The sequence below is a fragment of the Oncorhynchus keta genome, chromosome 28, assembly GCF_023373465.1.
Source record: "Oncorhynchus keta strain PuntledgeMale-10-30-2019 chromosome 28, Oket_V2, whole genome shotgun sequence".
Classification (NCBI taxonomy): Eukaryota; Metazoa; Chordata; class Actinopteri; order Salmoniformes; family Salmonidae; genus Oncorhynchus; species Oncorhynchus keta.
The window spans coordinates 57798937-57814730 of NC_068448.1; the positions used below are offsets into that span (position 1 = coordinate 57798937).

General features: G+C 40.7%; 2 protein-coding genes across 6 annotated transcripts in view; one reads left to right on the forward strand and one right to left on the reverse strand.

The window, feature by feature from the left end:
* Window positions 1-5190: 5190 nt before the first annotated feature.
* On the reverse strand, window positions 5191-13163 carry rmdn1 (regulator of microtubule dynamics 1). Its single transcript, XM_035741637.2, has 10 exons — window positions 13020-13163; window positions 11980-12085; window positions 11693-11780; window positions 11147-11306; window positions 10283-10372; window positions 10131-10186; window positions 8112-8199; window positions 6726-6756; window positions 6026-6159; window positions 5191-5452 (listed from the first exon to the last, which is right to left on the reverse strand). The coding sequence occupies exons 1-10, from the start codon at window positions 13149-13151 to the stop codon at window positions 5408-5410; spliced, it is 930 nt and encodes a 309-aa protein (XP_035597530.1). The 5' UTR covers window positions 13152-13163; the 3' UTR covers window positions 5191-5407.
* The window catches only part of cpne3 (copine III), a 32357-nt gene continuing 29637 nt past the window's right edge, over window positions 13075-15794 (forward strand). For 3 of the 5 annotated variants that reach the window (XR_004821023.2, XM_035741633.2, XM_035741634.2), the window contains exons 1-2: window positions 13842-13987; window positions 14838-14950. Coding sequence is in view for 2 of the 5 variants with exons in the window: in XM_035741633.2 (XP_035597526.2) it covers window positions 14900-14950 (51 nt within the window). In the remaining 3 variants the exon portion in view is untranslated. Of the gene's footprint in view, window positions 13224-13825; window positions 13988-14837; window positions 14951-15794 lie in introns of those variants that run through there. The other 2 variants (XM_035741636.2, XM_035741635.2) reach the window with 2 other exon arrangements.

Consider the following 15794-nt stretch of genomic DNA (forward strand, 5'->3'; position numbering starts at 1 on the left):
TTTACAACTGGGTTTGAGTTCATTCAAATTATTGTGAGTGAAACTGCATAGATTTAAGGCCATGGTTGGGACTGAATACCATTTCAACAATGACTTGACTACAACTGACTTAGTTTTCCACAATTGTTTGAATCTTTAGGCTATTTTCCCAAAAACACAAAATGCAAAACTCTACAAATCTCTAGCAAAAGCAAACATTGCATTCAAAACTATTATTGCAAAAAAATGTCAAAATGACAGGTCATTTGAATACAATTGAGGTCGGAAGTTTACATACACTTAGGGTAGTGTCATTAAACTTTTTTCATTTTTATTTCAACCTCCACAAATTTCTTGTTAACTATAGTTTTGGAAGTCTGTTAGGACATCTACTTTGTGCATGACACAAGTACTTTTTCCAACAATTGTTTAGACATACTATTTCACTTATCATTCACTGTCTCACAATTCTACATACACTAAATTGACTACCTTTTTAAACAGCTTGGGAAATTACAGAAAATGTCATGGCATTAGAAGCTTCTGATGGGCTAATTGCCATTTGAGTCAACTGGAGGTGTACCTGTGGATGTATTTCAAGGCCTACCTTCAAACTCAGTGCCTCTGCGCTTGACATCATGGGAAAATCAAAATAAATCAGCCAAGACCTCAAAAAAAAAAAATCGTACACCACAAGTCTGGTTCATACTTGGGAGCAATTTCCAAATGCCTGACGGTGCCACGTTCATCTGTACAAACAATTGTACGCAAGTATAAACTCCATTGGACCACGCAGCCGTCATACCGATTCAGGAAGGAGATGCGTTCTGTCTCAGAGATGAATGTACTGTGTGAAAAGTGCAAATCAATTCCAGAACAAAAGCAAAGGACCTTGTGAAGATGCTGGAGGAAACTGGTACAAAAGTATCTTTATCCACAGTAAAACGAGTCCTATATTGACAACCTGAAAGCCATTATGTTTGGGGGAAAAGGGGGGCATCTTGCAAGCCGAAGAACACCAGCACGGGGGTGGCACCATCATGTTGTGGGGGGTGCTTAGGAGGGACTGGTGCACTTCACAAAATAGATGGCATCATGAGGTCGGAAATTATGTGAATATATTGAAGAAACATCTCAAGACATCCAGTCAGGAAGTTAAAGCTTGGTCGCATGGGTCTTCCAAATGGAGAATGACCCTAAGCATACTTCCAAAGTCATGGCAAAATGGCTTAAGGACAACAAAGTCAAGGTATTGGAGTGGCCATCACATAGCCCTGACCTCAATCCTATTTGTGGACAGAACTGAAAAAGCGTGTGCGAGCAAGGATGCCTACAAACCTGACTCAGTTACACCAGCTCTGTCAGGGGGAATGGTCCAAAATTCACCCAACTTATTGTGGGAAGCTTGTGGAAGGCTACCCAAAATGTTTGACCCAAGTTAAACAATTTAAAGGCAATGCTAACAAATACTAATTTGTGTGTATGTAAACTTCTGACACACTGCGAATGTGATGAAATAAATAAAAGCTGAAATCATTCTCTGCTATTATTCTGACATTTCACATTCTTAAAATAAAGTGGTGATCTGACTGACTTAAGACATGGAATTTTTACTAGTATTAAATGTCAGGGATTTTGAAAAACTGAGTTGAAATGTATTTGGCTATGGTGTATGTAAACTTCTGACTTCAACTGAAGATCTGTCTACCAACCAACACCATACTGATGTGCTCAACACAAAACACTACTATGAATAGCCTATCAGTATGTTTATGCATTTTCAGTGTTGCACTGTAGCCGGTTGAAAAAGATTGTTACAGTAATGTATACCTACTCAAATGTAGACAAAACAAAAGCAATACAGTGAGACACACTTATTTCCTAAATGTATTATTTTTGAACACTTGTTTTGTTTAACACTTTCCATACCCAACAGCGGAAAAACATTCAGTCAAAGGGTTTTCTGTACAAAAATAAATGAGTGGTTCATTCTTTCAAACTCGAAAGACAAAAACACTTGCAAAATGTAAGAAAAAAGACAGGCTGCCTCCAATTTTGGTCTGGCCACAGCACCTCATCTAGATCACTAGCGATGTTCTCCCTGGCTAAACAGCTGGGAAAGAATCTTCTGGAGTGACGGATCCAGCTGCCGAAAGCCCCCACATCAACTTCACCATACTTTCAACTGTTTATTTTCAGCAAACTTCACGTGTAAATATTTGTATGAACATAAGACTCACCAGCTTAGACATAAACTGAACAAGTTCCACAGACATGTGACTAACATAAATGGAATGTGTCCCTGAGCAAGGGGGAGGGGGTTCAAAAGTAACAGTCAGTATCTGGTGTGGCCACCAGCTGCATTAAGTACTGCAATGCATCTCCTCATGGACTGCACCAGATTTGCCAGTTCTTGCTGTGAGATGTTACCCCACTCTTCCACCAAGGCACCTGCAAGTTCCCGGATATTTCTGGGGGGAATGGCCCTAGTCCTCACCCTCCAATCCAACAGGTCCGGGCTGTTGGATCGAGATCCGGGCTCTTCGCTGGCCATGGCAGACCACTAAAATTTCTGTCTTGCAGGAAATCATGCACAGAACGAGCAGTATGGCTGGTGGCATTGTCATGCTGGAGGGTCATATCAGGATGAGCCTGCAGGAAGGGTACTGCATGAGGGAGAAGGATGTCTTCCCTGTAACGCACAGTATTGAGATGCAATGAGAACAAGCTCAGTCCGACGATGCTGTGACACACCGCCCCAGACCATGACTGACCCTCCACCTCCAAATCGATCCCGCTCCAGAGTACAGGCCTCAGTGTAACGCTCATTCCTTCGACGATAAGCGCGGATCAGACCATCACCCCTGGTGAGACAAAACCTCAACTTGTCAGTGAAGAGTACTTTTTGCCAATCCTGTCTGGTCCAGCAACGGTGGGTTTGTGCCCATAGCCGATGTTGTTGCCGGTGACCTGCCTTACAACAGGCCCACAAGTCCTCAGTCCAGCCTCTCTCAGCCTATTGCAGACAGCCTGTGCACTGATGGAGGGATTGTGTGATCCTGGTGTAACTCAGGCAGTTGTTGTTGCCATCCTGTACCTGTCCCGCAGGTGTGATGTACGGATGTACCAATTCTGTGCAGGGTTTGTTACACGTGGTCTGCCATTGCGAGGATGATCAGCTGTCCGTCCTGTCTCCCTGTAGGGCTGTCTTAGGCGTCTCACAGTACGGACATTGCAATCTATTGCCCAGGCCACATCTGCAGTCCTCATGCCTCCTTGAAGCATGCCTAAGGCACGTTCACGCAGATGAGCGGGGACCCTGGGCATCTTTTTTTTGGTGTTTTTCAGACTCTTTAGGCCTCTTTAGTGTCCTGAATTTTCATAACTGTGAACTTAGTTGCCTACCATCTGTAAGCTGTTATTGTCTTAACGACCGTTCCACAGGTGCATGTTCATTAATTGTTTATGGATGGGAAACGGTGTTTAAACGCTTTACAATGAAGATCTGTGAAATTATTAGAATTACCTTTGAAAGACAGTGTCCTGAAAAAGGGACGTTTCTTTCTTTGCTGAGTTTATTTACTTGCACATATTCATAGCACTGTTCTTTAACGCTCTCTGAGTTTCGCTCAAATGGCTCCCTGTAGACCTGTTTCATCCAGATTCGGTTGCGCTGTAATACACGGTCCAATGTAGACAAGCCTGGTGAATGTTATTTAATATTGTGTTGTCTGCAATTATGTGGTTCAAGATTTCTCCTAGTCTAATGGTATTGTTTGCCACCACCATGTTCACAATAGCGGTCTCCTGTGTTGGTGTGAACAGCCGGCGTCTTCAACCATGGCCTGGCTGTCTCTCAGTTCCACAGAAGATCCATAAATATGATATTATTGGTTACAGTAAGCTAAAATAATCTATTTTCTTTCAATATGAAATGACATTACTGTAACATTGGCCAACAATCACTGAGTAACATAGGCCTAGTGATATGTTGGACTGCAGTATACATACAGAGCATGGTGAAGATGGTAGCCGACTTGCCGGTTGTCATTTCTGAATGTATTGATGATAGATGCAACCGTGTAGCGGCTCAGGTTGGCCTGAACTCTCTGCCCAGCCTCCCTCATACTCAATTCACGGTTATTTATTTTATTACCAGGTAAGTTGACCTGGGGAATAGTTACAGGGGAGAGGAGGGGGATGAATGAGCCAATTGTAAACTGGGGATTATTAGGTGACCGTGATGGTCAGATTGGGAATTTAGCCAGGACACTGGGGTTAACACCCCTACTCTTACGATAAGTGCCATGGGATCTTTAATAGAGTCAGGACACCCATTTAACATCCCATCCAAAAGACAGCACCCTACACAGGGCAGTGTCACTGATCACTGGCCTGAGGCATTGGGATATTTTTTAGACCAGAGGAAAGAGTGCCTCCTACTGGCCATTCAACACCACTTCCAGCAGCATCTGGTCTCCCATCCAAGGACTGACCAGGACCAACCCTGCTTAGCTTCAGAAGCAAGCCAGCAGTGGTATGCTGCTGGCTAATATGGTTGAGCATATGGGCAACCAATGTGGCCCTGATCTCATCTGAGACAACTGTCCTTCCTCATCCTCATTCTCCTCTTACTTTCACTCCTTCACCTCAAGCTCTTGCTTCACCACTGACTTCCATTTTCCTCCAAAACAGGAGAGCTCATCTGTGGCCTTTTTATAGTGCTAAAGCTCTGATTTCTCAGTGAACAATTCAGCAACTAGTGTTTATACCTGTGAGGAGTGGGTGTTGCCAATTGGTGTATAGAGCTTGGCATTGTGATTGGCGATGCTTTCCAAAGGGACTAAAGACATTTTTATTTTGAATGTTGTGCCTAATGTAGAGAACTGTGTGTAGTGTTTCACAAAAAGTGTGATGTAGAATTGAAAACTGAGTGTAAAGCAGGAATTGTGCTTGCAATTTTGCAGACTTGGTTTAGGGATTTGGTACATGAGTTTCAGGTTTCGGTGATTGTGTTTCAAGTTCCAATTTTAGTATGTAAACAATTGGTAAAAACTGTAATATTTGCATGGAACACATTGAATCCCATTCATTGACCGCATATTGGGATTTTAAAATCAGACACCCATTCAACTTTCTATTTACAAAGACAATAAAAAGCTTGCCTGAATGTTACAATCCCAAGCTATCACAAAAGACTTGACACGCATATTAAATTAAAATAACATTTAATTAAAGTTAAATCACAGCATTTGTAAATCACTATACACAGGTTAGTGGAAAAGCATGTATCATTTCCTGTTAAGGCCGTACAGTATAGCCTATGTACACTCTTGCGTTAGGAACAAAAATATACATATAGTAGATAGACATAGATTACACCTATTATCAACACAGTCCACTCTTGCCTCCATGTGACTAGGTCATCTTATGCACTGAGCTTCTTCAGAAGGTCAATGGCTTCTTTATGGACCTATGAAGAACAGGAAATAAACAAATGAGCTCCTATACAATCAGAGTATACTGTGATAATGGTGCGTTCCACATGCTGTGGGAGTTATCTGAAGTTCTGAGTTCCGACTGGGAGATTTTAATTCACACCCTCGAAGTTGTTGTGGGAAACTCAGAACATGTTGTGACATTTCACCACTGATCTTTCAATCAAAAGATGACAACAACTCAGTTTGGCTATTACAAACTTGTCAATGTGGATAATGTAACTAGCATGACCATATTGTCAATGTAAATTAATTCTGGCTCACTTGATTATTAGCAAACTTAGCTTATCTATCTAGCTAAAATGTTATTTGTTGAATAATTTTTCCGACTTGAATATAATGTCAGACTTGCGACTTTTTTATTGGGAAGATTCCCACTTCCGGCGAGCACGTAAATGTCCAATTAAAATACAGGTAACAGTTATAGGGCCGGTTTCTGGACACAGGTTAAGCATAGTCCTGGACTAAAACACCCTTTCAATGGAGAATCTCCTGGTCCAGGTTAAATATGTGTCCAGGAAACCGGCCTACACAGTATTGCATTTTACCTCCTTGTCTTCCTCTGTGTGAGGGGGGTAGTCCCGTGCCTTTCTCAGCCAGAGCACAGCATTCCCCTGGTCCTTCAATGACATGTAGGACTTCCCCAGCATAAGTAGATTCTTACTGTAGAAGTTTGGGTCCACTATGGAAAGATGATCAAATGAGAGATAAACGTTGACTTGTAATTGCATAAAATTTGGCTTTAGAAACACAGATGGAACAATGAGACAGATATTTCATAGAATGTATAAGTGTGAAGCATCCGGTTGGCGTTTCCACTCACTATCAAATATGGTGATGAGACCGGCATTGGGGAAAGCGAGAGATTTTTGCAGATATTATGCTAATTTTCTCATCAATTAAAGATTTGATTTCAATACAGTTTTCTGTTCCCAAAAATAAAATCTCTTACGAACAGAGTGGAATAAGTTTGCTAGATTTTACCCTTTGACAAAGTTTTAAAAATTGCGTTGATTAGGAGTTCAAGGGTAAATTGGGTGATTGCACGTCAGTGGAGGCGTTCCCTAACGGAAATATGCAAATACATGCTTGAACGTGCCAATAGGATCTCGCTAGCTCATGCTTTGCTCTGCCCCTCCTCCTTGCTTGTTCTGCCCACTATGACGAATTTGTTCCGATTGGAAACGACAGGCTGTGGTTAATCTTTACATTGTATTGTGTTAAAATTTAGCATTTAGAACAACGAACCTTCTTCAGCTTTCAGGAAGAACGCCAAAGCCTGAGGTGAAACAAAAATTTTAGTCAAACATGATGCCTTACATTTTTCAATGATCTTGTACTGTTCATATACAAAGAACTGTGGGTAAAAAACAAGTATGACATCACGGATCTATCCCAAATTGCCCCCTATCACCTATATAGTGCACTTATTTTGACTAGTACCATAGGTCCTGGTCAAAAGTAGTGCATACGTGAGCTCCAAAGGTATTGGAACAGTCCAATGTTCCATCTACTGCGCAGCTCACCTCAGACTGCCGCACAGAAGAAATATGAGCCAGCACAGAGAGGCTCGAGATTGAATTTCACTCAACTTTCTCAACGTTTCACTACTGTGGCAATTGTGATCGAATCAACACAATATTAGCCACTTTCAATATAATATACCGAAACAACTATTCAGGATTTATTATGCAAAACGAACTATGCAAGAGATTTTTACTGTAAGCAGAGCGCATTGGAGTAGGATTCTATTGCATTGACAGGCACCACCTGCTGCATAACCAATCAGAGCTGCAGTAGGCCTATATGTAAATAGACATTGCCATATATGGATCTGTGCCATTCGTCATGTGTAGATGCGCTTGTTTTGAGATCAAAGTGAGAACTGCATATTCTTAGCTCGTTTGTGAGTTATTAGCCCAGTTCGTTTGTGAGTTATTAGCCCAGTTCAACGATGAGGGAGTTGTTGTTGCCAACAAGAGCATAAAATGTGCATTTCTAGCCATCTTTCAAAAGCGACTCAGAAAAGCGAGTCGGGCTTTTCTGTCTGAAAGTGTTGTATTTTGAGACGTCTTGAATAAACTAAGTAGCCAATAGGCAGAGCGTAACAATTTGTTTGATTCTCTGTAATAATGGTATGAGAATAATAAAGAATTTTATTTTGTAAAGTGGTTTCTTGCATCAAATACAACATTTCAGTCAACTTGTCTGAAGGACAAGTGAATAAACAGGTTAATGCATTTTTTTTTTCTTCTTCAGAAGTCTGATAGGATGTAGGCATTGAACACTACACATTGGCTGCTTCTGTAGGCTGAATGATAAAACAGTTATTTCCATGTCAAAATGTTATGGGATGTGTTTTTCTCCATTGTTTTTGATGGTAGGCAACTGCTAGGCCTACATTATGATCAAATAGCCACAGTAGCCTACTTAGCCACTGTTAAAACGAACTTAAAGTGGGTACAGTCTCAGTGTTCGCAGTAAACCCGCGCTGAAAGTCACACAGAATTTTCATACTGATCAAGTTTGCACTCATTGACAGTGACACATTTTCCGCAATGAAGTGTCACTGTGCCAATACTTTTGGAGCTCACTGTATATAGAGGATAGGGTGCCATTTAGGATGTAACACACCTCTTCGTATGTAGCAGTGGGAGGGGAGGCGAAGATCATGGCTGCCACTTTACGTTGATACCACGCCAACTCAGCGAAGGCAAAACACCTAAATGAGAAAACAGGCGGTGTCACTAACCCATCATTTTGAGATTGTTTGAGACAGGAAACGTGTAATTAAAGATTGGGAGACTGACATCAAGAGGGGTACTGAAGGTACAGCACAGACAGTTTACCAAGCAGGGCCTCGAACCCCTGAAAACCTTGTTGTGGTCTGGAATCGGGAGCTTAGACCACTACCCCAGACTCCGGCAAAACAGGCTGTGTATCTTTAGACATGCAACAAAAACTTGCCTAAGAAGTAACAGTTCATTTTTATATACACTATCGTTCAAAAGTTTGAGGTCACTTAGAAATGTTTTTGAAAGACCATTTTTTTGTCCATTAAAATAACATAAAATTGATCAGAAATACAGTGTAGACATTGTTAATGTTGTAGCTGAAAACAGCACATTTTTTATGGAATATCTACATAGTCGTACAGAGGCCCATTATCAGCAACCATCATTCCTGTGTTCCAAGTTTATCATTTTAAAAGGCTAATTGATCATTAGAAAAACTTTTTGAAATTATGTTAGCACAGCTGAAAACACCAGTCTCAACCTCAACAGTGAAGAGATGACTACGGGATGCTGGCCATCTAGGCAGAGTTGCAAAGAAAAAGCCATATCTCAGACTGGCCCCCCCCAAAAAAAGATTAAGACGGGCAAAAGAACATAGACACTGGACAGAGGAACTCTGCGTAGAAGGCCAGCACCCCGGAGTCGCCACTTCCCTGTTGAGGTTGAGACTGGTGTTTTGCGGGTACTATTTAATGAAGCTGTCATTTGAGGACTTGTGAGGCGTCTGTTTCTCAAACTAGACGCTCTAATGTATTTGTCATCTTGCTCAGTTGTACATTGGGGCCTCCCACTCCTCTTTCTATTATGGTTAGGGCCAGTTTGCGCTGTTCTGTGAAGGAAGTAGTACACAGCATTGTACGAGATCTTCAGTTTCTCGCATGGAATAGCCTTAATTTCTCAGAACAAGAATAGACTGATGAGTTTTAGAAGAAAGGTCTTTGTTTCCGGCCATTTTGAGCCTGTAATCGAACCCACAAATGCTGATGCTCTAGATACTCAACTAGTCAAAAGGAGGACAGTTTTATTGCTTCTTTAAATCAGTACAACAGTTTCCTGCTGTGTTAACATAATTGTAAAAGGGTTTTCTAATGATGAACTAGCCTTTTAAAAGCATAAACTTGGATTAGCTGACACAACGTGCCACTGTAACACAGGAGTGATGGTTGCTGATAATGGGCCTCTGTACACCTATGTAGATATTCCATTAAATAAAAAATCTGCCGTTTCCAGCTACAATATTCAATTACAACATTAACAATGTCTACACTGTATTTCTGATCCATTTTATGTTATTTTAATGTACAAAAAATGTGCTTTTTTTTCAAAACAAGGACATTTCTAAGTGACCCCAAACTTTTGATCGGTAGTGTACATCATTTCCATAATAAATAACCTACACTGAGTATACCAAACATTAGGAACACTTTCCTAATATAGATCCCCTTTTGCCCTCATACCAACTTCAATTCATTGGGGCATGGACTCTACAAGGTGTCAAAAGTGTTCCACAGGGATGCTGGCCAATGCTGACTCCAATGCTTCCCACAGTTGTGTCAAGTTGGCTGGATCATTCTCGATACACACGGGAAACTGTTGAGCGTGAACCCAATTCTTGACACAAACCGGCACTTACTACCATAACCGTTCAAAGGCACTTACATTCTTTGTCTTGCCCATTCACCCTCTGAATGGCACACACACACAATCCATGTCTCAAGGCTTAAAAATATTTCTTTAACCTGTCTCCTACCCCTCATCTACACTGATTGAAGTGGATTTAACAAGTGACATCAGTAATAGATCATAGCTATCACCTGGATTCACCTGGTCAGTCTGTCATGGAAAGTGTATAACTCACCAATAACCCAAGATATGGATAGATGTGGCATCTTTAGGATTTAGCTCGATAGCCCTCTATGGAAGATACATTTTGTTTTAGAATGCTGCCAATATTTAAATGAATAATCATATGATATGACATACTGTAAATTATTTAAAAAAAACACTTACCTGTAAATGTTCTTTAATGATGTAAGAATTTCCTATTTTTACTTTGACCCCCTCGTAATCGCCTATGTCACTGAGGCACACTGCATACCACTAACCAAGAGAAAGACGAGGGATATAGAAATTAGAATACCCACATAAATACTGCAGGGGCCGGCTAGGATGCCTAAACCATGACCAAGATCGTCATCCATATTCTCACATATATTTGCTTATGATTTGTATTAGCACTAATATGATTAGCCTACTTAATTGCTTGCGCAACTTAAACGGTCCGAAGTATTTTATAGATCTCCAATTGTATTCCATTATCAGAGGATTCTAGGTCTCAAAAACAGAGAATCCTACCTTGCACTTGGTTAACTGCTGAATTTTCCTCTTTGTGCCAGTAAACATGACAAAGTAGCAAATGTTTCACTGTTCAATTGAAAGTTGTATCAGTTTCCTATGAACCAACGTCTGTACTGATGCATGTATACATAATTCAGAATTACTATATAATCTTGAGACACAGAAGAATAATTAAGATTTTTTGCCAGCAGCCCATGAAGAAATTTAGCCATGACCTTTTCACTGTGCTATTGGCCTTGGCTTTTTTAGCCTCTGTGCTATTAGGGATTGAATTGTCAATTGTCCTTTCACCAAAGCTCTATTAGAATGTTTACCTCAACCGGACTTGTAGCAACTTGTCCACTTGGTCGATAGCAGCAAACCAGGCGTTAACGGATTAATCTTATTACAGTAGACCCAATATTATGCAGGCAAATGAACCTGATCAAAACCATGATTTAGCTTAGTTTCACAGCAGTAATAGTGTAGTAGGTTCTCTTCATAGATTCAATGAGAAGAAACCATAGGCTTTATTACTTTGTGTGCTGCGAAGCAGGCCTCATTTTTCTCCAGGGCCTTCTTGGCGTATTCAAATGCCTCAAAGGTCAGCCTCTTCTTCTCGTCAGCAGCAATGTGAGCGAGGAGGGAGAGGTCACGAGATGCCCGCGCCAGCCTCCACAGGAACTCTGCATCATCACTGGACACACAAATATTGTATTTCCAAAAATGTCATTGCTGAATGGTCAGTAAAATATAGTGGGACAGAAAGAGAAAGAACATTTTAACAGTATTTGGAGGGCATTCAGTGTTGTTTTAAGGCTTAAGTCATCTGACCTTGATTGCTGAGTTCCTGAACGGTACTGTAGCTTTGTCACAGATTTTTACTCGTTAGTACAAAGACCTCAAACTGATGCCTAAACAGTGAGACAACCTGACTTGCAAAATCGTTCTGGATCCCAGCCAAACCCAATCAATACATACTACCATTCTGTTTTTGCAATGGTCACTGTCTGTCTGTCTGTCTTATACACATGCAATGGACAACACATGCCGTAACATGTTTATGAAATACAGTAGGTCTACCTATCCTTATACTGTAGCAGAAGCTGGTAGAGTTTCTCTGTCTCCCCACAGCTGTACAGGTAGTCTGCTTGTTCCACAGCCTCCTCAGCTAGAATACAAAATAGAGATTGCAAAATAGAGGTGCCATTAGATAGAGAATCTGGATAGGAAAAAGGCCCAAATCATACATTTGCATGTTTAATCAGGAATTTTTCTGTCTGATTCAATAGCTGTATCCCTTTCAAATTATGTTGATATTACATATAATTAAAACCACTCTGAATTACTAATTTCCAGGTGGTGTGTACCTTTTTCCAGAGCATGGACCACAGTTGCACTCTGCACCCTCCTGTAGGCTTCCACGCCTAGATAAGATAGTACTGGTAAGGTGAGCAAGAATGCACTTCTTCCACCCTGCACCAGAGAACGGAACAGACAGAGGTAGTTGAGTTGAAGACATAAAACACTTGTCAGTCACAGCCTGATAAAACCAGATATAACTAAAGACTGCTTCACAAGACGTTATATGCTCAGTCGATAGACCAAGCCTATATCAAAAATTCCACCACAGTTACCTCTCTGGCTAGTCTATATTAGACCCCCTGCCCGCCCCCCCTTTCACTACTTGTGAGGAATCCACATGATGTTTTTCATACTGGCTCAGGTCCCTCTGACAGAAAGTAGCCCTACCGAAAGTACCCGAGTCACAACAAATGCAGAGCGACAATTCTGAGGGAGAATATCAATTGCATACTCCTCGCCTCCTTCTCAAAACCCATTGGAGAAGGTTAGAGGTGCAGGACCTCTGGCTTTCTCATCCAATGAGTTTTGAGAAGGAGGTGAGGAGAGAGGACACGGGGATGATATTAACTGAGATTCTCCCCTAATCAAGGCAGTAGGCCCCTTGGCCTATTTATTCAAGACACACTGTTGTTGTTTGTCTTGGAACCTGTCCAGGCTTTGCAGGGGAGAAAATCTATTGTATTCAAGTAATATCAAATGAACACAACAACAATAATGACGATAACAAAATATCAATATTGTCAAATGTAATTTATATTGTCATGTTCATTCTCAATCATGTGCATCCTATTGTGCTTTTAATAGTGATACTGAACAAACGTTAAACAATGTGCAGAGGCAATCACATCACTGTACTGTGTAGCCCTACTGACCTTTCACCTACATCCATTCAGATCAGCATAGTGTATCTAGTTGCTGTATGTTTTACATAGATACTTTCAACAAATAGCCTACCACTCTGGTTCTATTCTACCAGGCGTATGTAACACTTTCACACCAGCAATAGGAGAAACTGGGCAGATGAAGTAAATGGAGGTTTATTTACGTTCATAGTTGAGGTATTGCTCCTGAAAGTAGTCAAGTATTGTCGATGATATCCTCTGATCTTGACGGCTTTACAAGCAGGTGCCGATAGCACAGTCCGGGCAGCAAATCGCATGAAAGTTGCTCCTGCCATCCTTCTCCCTAATCAAGTCAAGAGCTGAATGATCACTTCTAAGTCTGAGCCGAACAGCCTGGACTTTGAAAGGTAAGAATACGATACAAACGCGGGTCATTCAAGATCGCAATTAACGAAAACGTTGAGAAACAACACGAACTTCAAATCAGGTTGTTGTAAAGATTGGTCGGGCATTTTTACAATTTAACTTGTTTTTCCCACAGTATTTTTTCTGGTATCAAAAGTGTTCAACTTCGAAACCATTGCATTGGTGGGTATGCTTTGTGGTTAGAGAGTTGGACTAGTAACCATAAGGTTGCAACATCGAATCCCAAGCTGACAAGGTAGAAATCTGTCGTTCTGCCCCTGAACAAGGCAGTTCCGAGGATGTTATTGAAAATAAGAATTTGTTCTTAACTGACTTGCCTAGTTAAAATAAAGGTCAAATAAAATGCTTTTCAAAACTGTTTTTTAATGGCTATCTTAAATGTTTCCTGGCAAAATACGTCCTCTGGTTATGGTGTCGACTAGAAACAAGAAGCTACTTCATAGGTTCCGTAGTCAGAACGGAAATCTACAGAATATATAATTATATGAGACCAGTTTCTACCGTTGCAAACCGTAAAGGCTTTGCGAAAAAAAAAAAGGGTTCTAATTGGAAACATTCAGTGGTCCCTCTCCATTTTGGTCCGTTTGGTTTCGACACTACGCAAAGTATGTATCTGGGACACACCCAAGGCGGGGTTTGGGCCGGAGGGTCCATTCGACACTGAACAGTTGTGGAACAGCTCTTGATCCGAGTAGCACACAGATTACTTCAGGGACTCGGAGAATTGTAAAGTAAACTAATTTAGGTAAGAATATAGTTAATAAATAATATCGTGCATGGCTTGTTTATGTTTAGCTATTGATGTAAAATTGTTTAACGCGTTGTGTTTCAGGAGCTAATAGAAATCGCTAACTTGCTAGAGAAACAGCAAGCTAGCCAGCTGTCAGTTAACGTTACATGTCAAACCAAAACCAGGATAGAAAGACCGCCACAACTGTTTTCGATATTATGTCATAGCTAATACTGATATATAGCTAGTTATGTTAATAAATTAGCTTGCTAACAAGTAGCCTAACTCTGCTCCCACGCCCCATCTACAGTATGATTAATTTGTGCTACGTTCATAACCAAGTGGGAAGGTGATAATTACTATTAGTTAAGTCGTAAATACTAGTTAGATGTGCTTCGAATGCGTTGAGAAACGCTAATTAGCTAATGGTCATTCATAAACTAAAGGTACAGCTATCATGCTTGTAAAATTAGGGTTCAAAAATCATTAGTATTTATTTTCATAAATTATGTAATGTTATATTTTAACTCCTGAAAGAAAATGCTGTAATTGAGGTAATTTTTTAAGTCGGTGATGCCAGAGGTCAGCATGTGGGAGAAGTCAGAGCTCAGGGACGATCAACGATTTTCTTTCTACACTGAACAAAAATATAAACGCAACATGTAAAGTGTTGATTTCACGAGCTGAAATAAAATATCCCAGAAATGTTCCATACGCACAAAAAAAATATTTCTCTCAAATGTTGTGCAGAAATTTGTTTACATCCCTGTTCGTGAGCATTTCTCCTTTGCCAAGAATCGATCCACCAGACAGGTGGTATATCAAGAACCTGATTATATGGCATGATCATTATTTGACTCCCTAGTGGCACAGCGGTCTAAGGCACTGCAGTCCCTGGCTCGAATCCAGGCTGCATCACAGCCGGCCATGATTGGAAGTGCCATGGAGCGGCGCACAATTGGCCCAGCATTGTCCGGGGTAGGCCATCATTGTAAATCTAAATTTGTCCTTAACTGACTTGCCTAGTGAAATAAAATAAAACAGGTGCACCTTGTGCTGGGGACGATAAAAGGCCAATCTAAAATGTGCAGTTTTGTCACACAACACAATGCCACAGATATCTCAAGTTTTGAGGGAGTGTGCAATTGGCAAGATGACTGCAGGAATGTCCACCGGCGCTGTTGCCAGAGAATTGAATGTTAATTTCTCTACCATAAGCTGCCTCCAACATTATTTTAGAGAATTTGGCAGTATATCCAACTGGCCTCACACCTGCAGACCACGCCAACCTAGGACCTCCATATCCAGCTTCTTCACCTGCGGGATAGTCTGAGGGGGTATTTCTGTCTAATGAAGCCATTTTTTGCGGAAATCGCTCCACCATTTCCAGGTTGCTAAAACAGTTTGCCTAATTTCAGTTTGTGACAAAACAAGCAATGCATAGTGTAGAGAATCATTGTACCATCTAAACTGCTGTGAAATATATTTTCAATGACCAAAAATATTTTATTTTCAGCTGTTTGAATCTGGTGTACAAAAGTAAAAGACAAACGAAACTTAAGAATGGGAAGCATAGAAATAGCAGACACAGAACAGCTCTACCGCTTCTTCAACTTGCTTTCAATGAGATAGACAGATCTATAACTCACATTTGGCTCAAAGTTACATATTGCAGCTTTAACTCAGCTGTATTTATATAATATTTGTAATTTTTTAAATAAAATAATAATATCTAATGTTTCCTACTGTGTTGCGTCAACAGTCAAAACAATAGTGACGTTAGACATTTAGCTTAGCTGTCCACACCCTTGCTACTCAGGTT